The sequence below is a fragment of the Malus sylvestris genome, chromosome 5 (genome assembly GCF_916048215.2).
Source record: "Malus sylvestris chromosome 5, drMalSylv7.2, whole genome shotgun sequence".
NCBI classification, from domain to species: domain Eukaryota; kingdom Viridiplantae; phylum Streptophyta; class Magnoliopsida; order Rosales; family Rosaceae; genus Malus; species Malus sylvestris.
Genome location: NC_062264.1, coordinates 26,190,054 through 26,203,812, shown reverse-complemented (window position 1 = coordinate 26,203,812; position 13,759 = coordinate 26,190,054). Strand labels below are relative to the sequence as shown.

Here is a 13,759-nt window from a genome sequence, read left to right as displayed (position 1 = left end):
AGAAAATATTTCAAAGGACCAAGATCTTTCATTTCAAATTCCGTGGATAAATAACTTTTCAAGGCTGCTTGCTCAACAGGATCATCACCAGTAACCACCATATCATCCACATACACGATTAGAGCCGTAACCTTTCCGTTCTGGTGTTTCAGAAACAACGTGTGATCCCAATTACTCTGTATATACCCAAATGCCCTCATGGACTTGGTAAATCTACCAAACCAAGCTCTCGGAGACTGCTTTAATCCATACAGTGATTTCTTGATCCTACATACCTTTTGTTTCCGTCTGTCCGAATCACTGCACCCTGGTGGAAGGTCCCGTGTAAATCTCCTCAGTCAGATCTCCATGGAGGAAAACATTTTTACGTCGAACTGTTGCAAAGGCCAATCCAGATTTGCTGCTAAGGATAGTAGAACACGAACTGTATTGATCTTTGCCACTGGTGCGAACGTATCAGTGTAATCAATGCCATATTTCTGTGTATACCCCTTTGCCACCAATCTTGCTTTAAAGCGATCTACCGTTCCGTCGACTTTATATTTTACTGTATAAACCCATTTGCATCCCACTGTTTTCTTTCCGGCTGACAAGTCAGTTATTTCCTAGGTAGCATTCTTCTTCAACGATCTCAATTCCTCGTTCATTGCATCTTTCCAGCGGGAATCTGCTAAAGCCTCCTGCACACTGTTAGGAATAGATACAGTAGATAATTGATATACAAATGACTTATTTGATTCTGACAGGTGACAGGTAGACACATAATGATTTAATGGGTATCTCACTCTGGAATCAGAGTTTGGCTCACTCATGGAATACTTGTGTTTACAATCAGGATCTGCCTCATAAGTGGGTTTGGGAATACCTCTATTAATGCGCTCTGGAAGGCGACGAAGTGGGGGTGCATCCGGTGTAAAAGACGATTGGTTATGAGAAGTAGTATCTCGTGACACATACTGTAATTGCTGCTCTGTTTCACGGCAATTGGGCGGCTGCATCTCATCTTCCAACTCAATACCCGTGAGACCCGTGGGCTGCTCCTCTTCCTAACTTGTTGGCTGCTCCTCAGTAGGCTGCTGGGTAGGACTAAACCCAGAAAACACGGGCTACTGCCCTTCTCCAGGTGTCACGGGCATTGGCTGCTGCCCTTCTCCAGGTACCGTGGGCTGTTGCCCTCTTCCAGAAGCTGTGTACTCCAAGCTCAACACATCCCTATTATCGTGAGTCAGAACTTCATCATTGCGGTACTCCCCCTGAAGTGAGGACGGGGAGGAACCAAAGAACATTTCAGTCTCGTGAAAAACCACATCCTTAGTAATAAACATCTTTTTACTCGAAGGATGATAACAACGATACCCTTTCTGGGTAGTAGCATACCCCAAGAAAACACAACGAAGAGCTCTAGGTTCAAGTTTAGTCTTCCGTTGAGGTGGATGGAGGTGAACAAACGCAACATATCCGATGACCCGTGGGGGAAGATTGGGAGTCGGGGGCCTGCTAGTCTGAGATGTGAGAGCCTGAAATGGCGTATGGAAGTTGAGAGTCCGAGATGGAAGGCGATTAATAAGATAAGTTACAGACGTAAGTGCCTCTCCCCAATAATGGAGCGGCAGATATGCCGCAAGTAAGGAAGCACGAACCATTTCCAACAAGTGTCGATTTTTCCTTTCTGCAACCCCATTCTGTTGAGGAGTATACGGACACGTGGTCTGATGAACAATACCATGCAACTCGAAGAATGAACGAAGTTCCATATTAACATACTCTCCCCCATTGTCACTGCGAAGAACCTGGATATTCCTGTTGTATTGTACAACAATCATTTTATGAAACCGTTGGAAGGCCGAACTAACTTCACTCTTTGACTTTAACAAAATAACCCACGTCATGCGGGTACAATCATCAATAAAAGTAACAAACCAATGAGCACCACCAAGAGTGGCTACTTTTGACGGTCCCCCCATACATCAAAATGCACAATCATAAAAGGAACGGTACTTTTATTTAAACTGGGAGGAAAAGAGGTTCGATGGCTCTTAGCCATTTCACAAACATCACACTTAAATTGAGAAACATCATTCTTGACAAACAAACTAGGAAATAACTTATGCAGATAACCAAAGGAAGCATGCCCAAGGCGCCGGTGCCACATCCAGATGTCTGACACTTTATTAGTAACCCCTTGAGAATCATCAACGGAAAGAGCTTAAGTCAGCAAGCTAGAACTACTGGTGGTCAACTCCAAGTAATAAAGTTTCCCTCTTCTAATACCATAACCAATCGTCTTCCGCGTCCGGATGTCCTTAAAAACACAAAAATAGGGCCAAAAAATAACCAAACAATGTAAGGCAAGGGTTATTTGAGCAACGGACAACAAATTATAATTTAGAGAGGGAACCATAAGAACAGTGTCAAGTTTCATGGTATCGGAAAAGGAAACAACGCCTTCCCCAATAACAGGGACGACATTACCATTAGCAACATTGACCTCGGTTTGTGTGGATGTTTTTAGTGATGGAACCTGTCTAGAATCACAAGTCATATGTTCAGTAGCTCCAGAATCAATTATCCATGTATTATTCATAACAGAAGTAGAAGTACTGAGTGCCTTACCATCACTTCCTACCGCAGCTATCATGGCAGATGCCTTGTTCGCTATCTGATTCGAGTCATTCTTGGTTTCAGCAATGGAGGCTCGAGATTTGTTGCACCGAGGATCACGGGTCTTATCCCAATTCTCGGGATATCCAATCAGCTCAAAACAACGACTCTTGGAGTGTCCCGTCAGGCCACAGTGTGGGCACTTACCTTGTGGACGATCCCGGCTTGTCTGGCTCGGCCGAGTTGATCCAGGCCGGTTTTGTACCCCTTCTCGGTTCGACCCACTAGATGATCCACAGGCCCTTGCTGCCATGGCAGCAGACTCCCCCTTGTCAACCTCTGTCTTCATTGCTTCCTTTCGATCGGCTTCTCGACGAACATAGGCATAAGAAGCCTGCAGGCCAAGTAGGGGATCATTCCGCAGCACTTCTCCACGCACCTGATCAAACCCATCATCGAGACCACCAAGAAACACATAGACCCGTTGTCTCTCAGTGGATTTCTGAAACACTTTGATGTCATTCTCACACTCCATGGATACTTTATTAAAGTGATCCAATTCTTGGAAGATCTCAGTGAGCTCCCCAAAATAGGTAGCTAAGGGTCGGCCATTCTGACGTAGACGGGATGCCTTCTGATTCAACGAATAAATTCTAGCCTCGTCATTCTCATCAAAGTAGGCTGCCTTCAAGGAGTCCCAAATCTCCTTCGATGTAGACAACCGAATGTACCGTTTCATAATCTCGGGCTTCATTGAAGACAAAAGCCAACTCTTAATTTTTTGATCTTCAGAAAACCAATCATCATATTTAGGATCGTCTTCGCTAGGTGCCTTGATAAACCCACAAAGATATCCCATCTTCTTCCTTCCAGCAATATGAATTTGAATGAGGGGAGCCCATAAATCATAGTTCTTTTCATCCAAAACCATACCAATATTAAAGCTTGAATTCTCTGACTGCACCATAATTGGAGCAGCCACTGAAACAATCTGTGAACCAGCCCCCTTTGCTTCAGCTATCTCTCTGTTGCTTCGGTGTTGACTGACACAAACTAGGCAGAGAAAAAAAAACAGCAGTGGTGATGGGACCTAGAACACGTTGGACAAATCAACAGGGCAGCAACACCCTATCTGGTGTTTGCTGCAATCGGTCAGGGCAACAACACCTTCTCTGGTGCTCGCTGCAATCAGTCAAGGAACGGGCAGCAACAACCCTAAGGTTGCTCGCTGCAATGGATCAGGTATACGGCAGGAAAAAAAAATTTAGGGTTCAGTGTTTTTCTAACCCGGCTCTGGTGCCAAGAAGAAAGAATGCCTTTCAATGATAATTTTATTTCATATCAAAACAAGGTATATATACAACCCTATACAAATATGGGAAAGAATAAGGGAAAGAATAATTATATCCTAAACTAGGAAACCAATTACAGTAGGAATCCCACAATTATAGGAATCCTAATACAAGTCAACATGACCTCAGTGTGAAAATTAAAATTACCGGCAGAAACACTGAAAATAATGTGTAGGTCTAATGTGGAAAGGTGGTAAGTGGCCATCTCCGTGGGAGTCCTACCCACCCATTACCATCTTTCCAGTCAACGTAGTACTACTATATTATATAAAACAAATCATGTAATTAACATAAATTATGAACTAATCACGAATTCACGTACGATCAAGAAGAAAGAACTAGCTAGTGGCCACTGATCAGTGATCACCGATGGAAAATAAAAAATTTAAGAAGCTAATATCCGCCTACATTTCCTTCATCATATTCCTTTTGTTCCCATCATCGCCGTGCGCCGACGACCTCGACGCGCTACTGAAGCTCAAGAAGGCAATGAATATTACCGGGTGGGAGCCCTCCGCCCAGCACTATTGCTCCTTTTCTGGAGTTTCATGCGACCAGCGATCACGAGTGGTTGCTCTTAACGTCTCAAATATGCCGCCCGTGATGCATCGAGGCTCGATTCCAGCAGAGATCGGGCTTCTAAACAAGCTCGTGAACCTCAACCTCGCCGAAAACAACCTCTCGGGGAGGCTTCCCACGGAGATGGCCAACCTGACGGCGTTAACGCATTTGAACATCTCAAACAACTTCTTCAGAGGCACGTTCCCCGGAGAAATCACGCTCGGGATGACGGAGCTTGAGGTCCTTGACGCCTACAATAACAACTTCACGGGACAGCTGCCGCTGGAGCTCGCCGCCGGCTGTACAAAGCTCAAACATCTTCATCTGGGAGGCAACTACTTCACGGGAAACATTCCCGAAAGTTATTCTAATATCCGGAGCTTGGAGTATTTAGGCCTCAACAGCAATTTTCTCACCGGGAAGCTCCCGGCAAGCTTGGCACGGTTAAAGAACCTCAAGGAATTGTACCTAGGGTACGATAACAGTTACGAAGGCGGGATTCCACCGGAGTTTGGATCGCTGCCGTTGCTGAAAGTGCTCGACATGGCCAGCTGTAACCTCACTGGCAAGATTCCCACGAGTCTGAGCCTTTTGAAGAATTTGCACTCGTTGTTTTTATTCGTAAATCGGCTCAGTGGTTTTATACCACCGGAGCTTTCGAGCATGGCGAGCCTCGTGTCCTTGGATCTCTGCAAAAACGAACTCACCGGAGAAATACCCGAAAGTTTCTCAGAGCTGAAGAGCATTAGGTTAATAAATCTGTACAGGAACGACCTTTACGGTCCCATACCCAAGTTCATCGGCGATCTTCCTCATCTGGAGATTCTTCAGCTGTGGGAGAACAACTTTACATACGAACTACCCGAAAGTCTTGGCCAGAACGGCAGGCTTACGGATTTGGATGTCACCGGAAACCGCCTGACCGGGTTGATTCCCCGAAATCTGTGCTTAGGCGGGAGGCTGAGGACGCTGATTCTGATGGATAACAACTTCTTTGGGCCCATTCCGTTGGAGCTCGGCCAATGCAAGTCTCTTGTCAAAATCCGAATGAAGAAAAACAGAATCAGCGGGACAATTCCTGTTGGGATCTTCAATTTGCCGAGCTTGGACATGATTGAGATGAATGATAACTGCCTGTCCGGTCAACTTCCAACACAAATGACAGCGGGCACACTCGCAATCCTCTCGCTTTCTGGGAATCAGATTTCGGGGAGGATCCCACCCGCAATTGGAAACCTCAACAACTTAAAAACTCTCTCGCTGGAGATGAATCGATTTTCTGGGAAAATACCAGACGAAATCTTTAACTTGATAGTGTTATCAAAAATCAACATCAGCGTCAACAAGCTCGGTGGCGAAATTCCAGCTTCTGTTTCTAATTGTTCGTCTCTAGGGTCGCTTGATTTGAGTCGAAACAATTTGATCGGCGAAATCCCAAGAGGGGTAGAGAAGCTGAAACTAGTTTATCTTCTGAATATGTCTCGGAACCGACTCACTGGCCAAATACCTGACGGAATACCCGGCATGGAAACCCTTACAACTTTGGATCTCTCTTATAACAATTTCACCGGTAGAATCCCAACCAGTGATCATTTTCTGGATATCGCGTCGTTTTGTGGGAACCCCTATCTCTGTACCAACGTCTCACGCCCGTGTTCCTTCATTAACAAGAAATCTCAAGACCACAATGTGTTTGGTTCCTCCAGGCTCGGTCTTATGATCATCGCTGGACTACCTGCGGTTCTCGGTTCCCTACTTATCCTGCTTCTAGTATTCCTACTGATAAAGGTTTGTACAGGAAGAAATATTCAAAAATCTAGTGGTTGGAGGCTCACATTGTTCCAGCAGCTCGACCTCAAAGTCGAGGACTTGCTACAGTGCATAAAGCAAGAGAACATAATAGGCAAAGGCGGTGCTGGGATTGTCTACCGGGGAACCATGCCAAGCGGCCTTGACATAGCAATCAAACAGCTAGTAGGATCATCAAGTAATAGAGGGCAAAGGGATCATGGATTTGCAGCGGAGATTAAGACGCTGGGGCAAATCAAACACCGAAACATAGTGAGGCTTTTGGGACACATGTCGAACAATAAGGACTCTAATTTGTTGTTGTACGAGTACATGCCTAATGGTAGCTTGGGAAAAATATTGCATGGGGAAAATGGAGGGGAACTGCAGTGGGAGAGGAGGTATAAAATTGCAGTGGAGGCTGCTAAGGGATTGTGTTATCTGCACCATGACTGTTCACCCCTGATTATACACAGAGATATCAAGTCCCATAACATCTTGTTGGATTCAAACTTTGAGGCTCATGTTGCTGATTTTGGGCTCGCTAAGTACTTTCATGGAGTAGCAGCTGATTGCATGTCTTCATTTGCTGGTTCCTTCGGTTACATCGCCCCAGGTCCGTAATCTATTTCATCTTCGATTAATTAATTAAAGAATTGTTTGATAACTATTTTAATATTCAGTTTATAGGGTTTTTAGTTTTTTCTTTCATTAAAATCGAAAAATTAAAACTTGTTTGATAACGGTTTTTAATTTTCAAATAAAAAAAAATGAAAAATGAAAACTGAAAACCAAAATCTAAAATATGCTTTTGTGAGTTTTTACATTCTGACTTGATTTTGAAATCAGATTTCATTTGTATAAAAAATAAAATAAATAAAATAAATGTAAATGAAATGGTTATCAAAAGCTCCGTACCTTCACCAAAACACGTCAAATATAAAAAAGTTTCTTGTTAGTCAAGCATCTATCTAGCTAGACCTGTTTTTTGGTCCTCTAACAATAATTTTTTTTTATATGATGGTGCAAACTTACAGAGTACGGTTATACACTAAAAGTGGATGAGAAAATAGACGTGTACAGTTTTGGTGTGGTTTTGCTGGAGCTAATAACAGGGAGGAAAGCAGTGATGAACTATGAAGACGCTATAAGCTTAGTGGGTTGGGTGAGGAAAACTACCAAGTCGTTGTCCAGTTCATCATCGGTACTAGCAGTGGTGGATCCAAATCTCGCCGTATACCCCTTGGCGGCTGCCGTACACTTGTTCAAACTGGCAATGCTTTGTGTCGACAACGACAGCACTGCAAGACCTACGATGAGGGAAGTCGTTTGCCTGATCAGTAATCCTCCTACATAGTCTTCTTCAAGCATAGTCAACCTTAATTTAGATATGTTTTTGGGATCTAAAGAACTATAATTTTTGAGCGAGTTGTAGTGTAGCAGAATAATGCTCATATATTTGAATTGTCTAAACTGGTATTGTTGAAGAATGTGTAAAATGATGTTAAAACTTTACAAATTAAGGTACAATAGATGAATAATGGTATCATTACGAATAATACTGAGATCTTTTGTATGAAACGAAACATATGTTAGTTCATCTTAAAAAAAAAACACATGTTGGTTCTTGCCTCAAAACATTTATGATGAAAACCCTAGTCCTAAAAGGCTTTTTTTCCTTGTAGTGTAAATATTATAACGTACCATAGGCATTTTACCAAAACTTGTTGGAGTAAAAATAGATTTGAGTTGTGAAAGTAACTAATTTTTTTTCATTCAACAGAGTTGAGTTGTGAAGGTGCATTATATTAATTCTTTCATTTTGTACACATTTATTTGTACTACATCCCTAATGTCTAATATAGGTGTGACCTATTGATACTGGTGGATTCTTTCTTCTATTAGAAATGTGGTATATACAAAATGTGATAAATGTAATTTTACTCTGGTGATGAGTGTTACAAAAAACTAAAAAGTAGGTAATAGTTACACCACAATGGCGACAAATGCATCAATATAGATATATTTGAACTTTTATCACTATTTTCTCATTGGCAACACCATTGTCACCCAGCAACAATTACCAAAGTAGTCACTAACTAGAGTAGCTATTGCTCACTTTTCTTGTAGTGTCTCCAAAAATTAATTAGGTTATTGTTTCTAATTGATCATAATGTTGATCACAATTTCAGTAAAAGTGAATCAAAATCTAACATCTACCTATTCCATAGAGATGATCAACAATGTTATGTTTATCATTATCGTGTGCCTCAATAACATCATTTGATTATGCCTCGTATTTGAATCATTTCGCTTTCACACATGAAAATCGTGCATCCCTCCCTTTACGTAAAGTTTTGGTTTGAATTCTTAAAAGTTTTGCAGATTTACTTTATGTAAAGTTTTGGTGTAAATGAATTGAATTCTTAAAAGTTTTGTTAAAGATCCCGTAGATGCTGCAGGGCAATATGTTTCAGGGGATAGGATTCACTTCATTGACTTTGACTAACTTTAGCACATTTACTTGAATAGACTTAGCTACGACTCAATTTTGTCCAGAGTTGGGTGCAGTTCGACAAGAAACATGATTGGACCATAAATTATTTTTTAAATTAAATGAAACCTTTTGTATTAGATTTTTTATTTTTTATTTTTTACAAATTAATAAAAATATTAATGCATTTTTTTGTTGAAGAAATTAAGAAATTTTTTTTTTGAACAAAAGGTACGATATTCATTAAACAAAACATAATTCGTATAAACTGAGGATAGTGTGCAAAATGGGCCTCGATAAAAACCTTGCCGGGGATTTCAACCCGGTACAAGGAAAAGAGTGTCCCGCACAACAATAGACCTATCCTCAAATGAACAATCAAACTTATAATCCTTTCTCCAACAAAATATCCTGAATTAAATACGGAGGATCCTCGAACCACACAATCTCCTCAGTACAAGTAAGCCCTAGCCGAGCAAGCCGATGAGCCGCCGAAATTCCTTCCCGTTGCACATGACTTACCGTCAACTTCGACCACTCCAAACAGAAACATCGCAAATCATTAATAATGGGTCCAAAATTAGACATATCCTCACCTTGGCCCTTAATGGCAGTCAATACCAAGCTCGCATCTCCTTCAAGTTGAACTTGGACATTGACCGAATATAACCTTTGAACAAATTGTGCAGCGTGCCTAGCTGCTAAGAATTCCGCATGCAAGGCAGACGTGGAGCAATGAATGGGACCTGCTACAGCACCTAAAAACTCCCCCAAGTGATTACGCAAAACAATTCCATACCCATCCCAATGTTGACGGTGATTCCATGCTCCATCGAAATTGCACTTTATCCAACCCTCCATTGGTCTTATCCACTTCTGCAACTCACGTCTCCCCTTCCTTATGTCCGTCTTATGGCACTTGTGGAATTCATGTAACTAACCCTCCGTCTGTAATACGATCTCATCCAGATTTGAGTACTTACCATTCCAAAGAACTTCATTCCGGTGATGCCATAGTGACCAAACCAACATTATACCAAGCTCAAATCCCACCGGAGATCCCTGTAAATGCAGATTTGCTAACCAATTCAAGAAATTCACACCGTGCCCACTTTCCACCCCTACACCCAAACCGTGAAACCATACGGCTTTAGCAACATGGCAATCACGCAAAACATGCTTTACGGATTCCACCTGGCAACCACATATAAGATAACCACTGTTGACTGGCACCCTTCGCTTACAAAGATTTAACCTTGTAGGCAAAGAATCCAAACATGCACACCACACACAAATCTTTACTTTCCCAGGGACACAAGTCGTCCATAGCTTCTTCCATAGCTTGTCCCCATTATTACTAGTGTACGAGTATGAGCCTTCAGCTCTTTCCCCACTAGCAGCAATTATTCCTCGAGCAACATGATACGCACTTCGGACCGTAAATCTGCCTAATGCCACACTCTGCAATCAGCAATATCACGCAAGCTAAGTGTGATCCCTTGAATTAGTTCCACTTCCTCCTGAGAAAAAAAGTGAAATCAACAAACTCTCATCCCACTACTTAACATCCGGCCTCAACAAGCCATCCACCGTGGCTTCACCATTCCAATGTAATGGTGGTGGGGTCAAAATCTGGAGGCATGACTCCCTCGGCACCCAATTGTCCTTTCAAATATGAATCAACTTACCATTACCCATCTGCCACCGAAGTCCATTGTGGAGAACCGATCTCAAAGTGACAATACTACGCCAGACATATGAGCTATTAGATGTTACCCGAGCTTCAAGAAAATCTGTGGTAGGGAAGTACTGGGCCTTGAAAAACCGATACACCAATGCCTCAGGATTGTGCAGAAAACGCCATGCCTGTTTGGCTAATAAAGCCAAATTGAATGCATAAAGGTCTCTAAACCCAAGACCTCCCTCCTGCTTAGACTTACACAACACTCTCCAATTGAGCCAATGTATTTTCCTTTTCCCCGGGTCACCACTCCACCAAAACTTCGCTATCATCATATTCAACTCCTCGCAAAATGATTTAGAGAGTATAAAACATTGCATGGAATATGTAGGTAAGGCCTGCGCCACCGTCTTCACCAATAATTCGCAACCCACACTACTAAGTAAACCGCCTCGCCAACTTTGCAACTTTTTCCACACCTTATCTTTCACATACGCAAAGGTTTCTTTTTTCGATTTTCGGACCAAAACTAGCAAACCCAGATATTTATCATGAAAATCCACTCTTCGCATCCCAAGACTATCAGCCAATAACTGCCTATCATAAATATTGAGGTTGGGACTAAATGAAACACAACTCTTCTCAAAATTAACTGCTTGTCCCGAAGCCAACTTATACCTTCGCAATACCTATTTTATGACCTGGCATTCACCAATAGTACCTTGGGCAAAAAGAAAACTGTCATCAGCGAAAAACAAATGATGAATACTAGGAGCAGCACAACACACCTTGATCCCATGTTACTCTCCATCAAACTCAGCCTTCGACAAGAGAGTCGACAAGCCTTCTGCACATAACACAAATCAGAAAGGGGAGAGAGGATCTCCTTGTCTTATTCCTCTTTCTAGGTGCACATAACCCACCGGATCCCCATTTAACTTAAAGGAATAAGTCACCGTGGACACACACAACATGACCATATGGATCCACCTTTTAGCGAATCCCAACCTTCGCATCATAGCCTCCAAAAACTTCCATTACACTCGATCGTAGGCCTTACTCATGTCTAATTTCAAAGCCATAAGCCCATTAACTCCCAATGACCTTTTATGCATATAATGAGCAACCTCAACAGTAACCAAGTAATTATCGAAGATTAAGCGTCCCGGAATGAAATCACTTTGAGTATGGGATATAACCTGCGTAAGGATAAACTTCAACCTGTTTGTGAGGACCTTCGCCACTATTTTGTATAACACATTGCACAAGCTAATAGGGCAAAGTTGAGTCATCATCGTAGCATCTTTGACTTTTGGAATTAATGTAACATGGGTATAGTTAATTTTTCGGAGAATATTACCAGAACTGACCGAATCCCATTACACACATCTTTGCCGACCACTCCCCAATGCTTCTGATGGGTATAGTTAATTGTGTTACAAAAAATAAATTGTATATTTTCCAAAATAAAAATAAAAATCCTACTCAAACACTAGTTGGCAGTGGTTCAGGCTAGCAAGATGGCCGCCCAGGTCCCCAGAAAATCAGGGCACCATAATATTAAGTTTCTATTAATATGAGGTTATGTTTCTATTTACATACCATTATGGCATTTTACATCTAAGACCATCTTCTTTAAAAAAAAAAATTAAACAAACGATATTATCTACATTAAGGAGGTGGGAGAATCGACTAAGCCTCACAATGGGCGAGTCATAATAATGTGGTTCAAATCCGCCTTAAGCGAGAATTATACTTAAAACCTCTCACTTACAAGTAAAATACTACTAAACCGTATTACTAAGTGGAAAGGAAATGTCAAATTTTAAACATAAAAATTTAATTTGAAGGTTGTGGCACATTGATTTTCTCTTAAATTTTGTTCTTCACCCCAATATGTCAAGTTTAAACTATTATTTATTACATTATTTACTTTTTATAATTATAATTAGTAGTTTTAAAACAAAAGCTAATAATAAAAATCATAAAAAACATATTTGAAGCTGTTGTCAAATTTGACAGCAACTCCCCCTTCTGCTATTACATGTCATGTCACATATGAATTGACATTGTGGTTGGAGAACACTGATTATGTCATTTTTTTACTGTTAATGTTGATGTAGACTTTTTGACATCTCATTTGAAGTTGCTTCAAATTCATCTATTATTTTTTTATCTTTTAAAATACAATTTTACCCCTATTGAAAAAACTAAGAGAAAAAAAAAAGTTAAGAAACCCACGATTCGTTTCTAACCATCAACTATGATCCCTCCAAGTAGGCCTGGCAAACGGGTCGTGTCAGTCGTGTTCGTGTCGTTTTCGTGTAACACATGTTATCTTAACAGGTTGTGTCGTGTCACACCCGTTATCTTAACGGGTCCTTAACAGGTCGTGTCACTTTACCCAACGGGTAAAGTGACCCGACCCGTTATGACCCGTTAAGAAAAATATATTTTTTTTCTTAAATTTGCACATACCACACATTGCCACATAAATATTACTTCAAAACATTAAAACACATTTGTCGTTTAAGTACTACATCTACACTCGAAAATAAGAGCCTAATAAAAAAATAATACATACACTACTAATCTATTACAAATTTTAAATGTGCAAGGATATGCAAAATGAAACAATTTTTGTTTTCAAGGTTGTGAAATCTTTCTCAAAAGTTTAAACCTGAATTTACAAAATCCTCGATTTACATCGATCATCATGAAATTGCATTGGAACTTTGGCTTGATCTATTGCCTTCAAGAGTTATGTTGATGATGTTTTCAGTAAAGTTTTCCACGTCATAACTATCTTCTGCATAAACTAAGCATAGAAAAACCAAACATTAAAAATCATTCAAATTATGAGAAGTTTACCAAAATAATTATGAAAAAAAATAAAACAATAGTATTATACCATACTTTTATTAAGTATAAACATAAGATTTTGTGGTATCCACTAGTGTAAATATTTTAAATTGAAGATCGAATTCAATCATTGTATTCATATAAGGTCAAGGAGTGTAGTTGTAAAAAATCATCAAAATCGGAGTTAAATTAACCGTTAAATCGTGATTTTTTGTTTACAACCGTCAAAACGTTTTGTCCCGTTACGTGCTCTCTGAATGTTTGTTTTTTGCAATTTTTGGCGTATGCGATCTCGAAATATATACAAACATGTTTGACGGTTGGATCATTGAAAATAGTTTCGTAGAATGAGTATCCCATCAAAACAATAGATTCACTAATACTTAAGAGTTTATTCATACTTTTATTAAGTATAACATA

The 13,759-nt window shown here is 40.6% G+C and overlaps 2 protein-coding genes across 3 annotated transcripts; one reads left to right on the top strand and one right to left on the bottom strand.

The window, feature by feature from the left end:
* Positions 1-2,113: 2,113 nt before the first annotated feature.
* Positions 2,114-3,378, bottom strand: LOC126621314 (uncharacterized). 2 transcript variants are annotated; one of them, XM_050289743.1, is made up of 3 exons: positions 2,614-3,378; positions 2,473-2,525; positions 2,114-2,302 (listed from the first exon to the last, which is right to left on the bottom strand). In XM_050289743.1, the coding sequence occupies exons 1-2, from the start codon at positions 3,353-3,355 to the stop codon at positions 2,509-2,511; spliced, it is 759 nt and encodes a 252-aa protein (XP_050145700.1). In that variant the 5' UTR covers positions 3,356-3,378; the 3' UTR covers positions 2,114-2,302; positions 2,473-2,508. The 2 variants fall into 2 exon arrangements, with proteins under 2 accessions (XP_050145700.1, XP_050145699.1); XM_050289742.1 differs by having other exon boundaries at positions 2,114-2,525.
* An 835-nt stretch (positions 3,379-4,213) lies between these two features.
* On the top strand, positions 4,214-7,861 carry LOC126621287 (receptor protein kinase CLAVATA1-like). The gene is made up of 2 exons (XM_050289709.1): positions 4,214-6,918; positions 7,340-7,861. The coding sequence occupies exons 1-2, from the start codon at positions 4,323-4,325 to the stop codon at positions 7,657-7,659; spliced, it is 2,916 nt and encodes a 971-aa protein (XP_050145666.1). The 5' UTR covers positions 4,214-4,322; the 3' UTR covers positions 7,660-7,861.
* Positions 7,862-13,759: the final 5,898 nt, after the last annotated feature.

Bases quoted from the DNA above. Each gene is read 5' to 3' on its own strand.
- LOC126621314 (XM_050289742.1), bottom strand. From the start codon at position 3,355: ATGAAGCCCGAGATTATGAAACGGTACATTCGGTTGTCTACATCGAAG.
- LOC126621287 (XM_050289709.1), top strand. From the start codon at position 4,323: ATGGAAAATAAAAAATTTAAGAAGCTAATATCCGCCTACATTTCCTTC. The intron at 6,919-7,339 runs GTCCGTAATCTA...GCAAACTTACAG, and splicing joins CTTCGGTTACATCGCCCCAG to AGTACGGTTATACACTAAAA.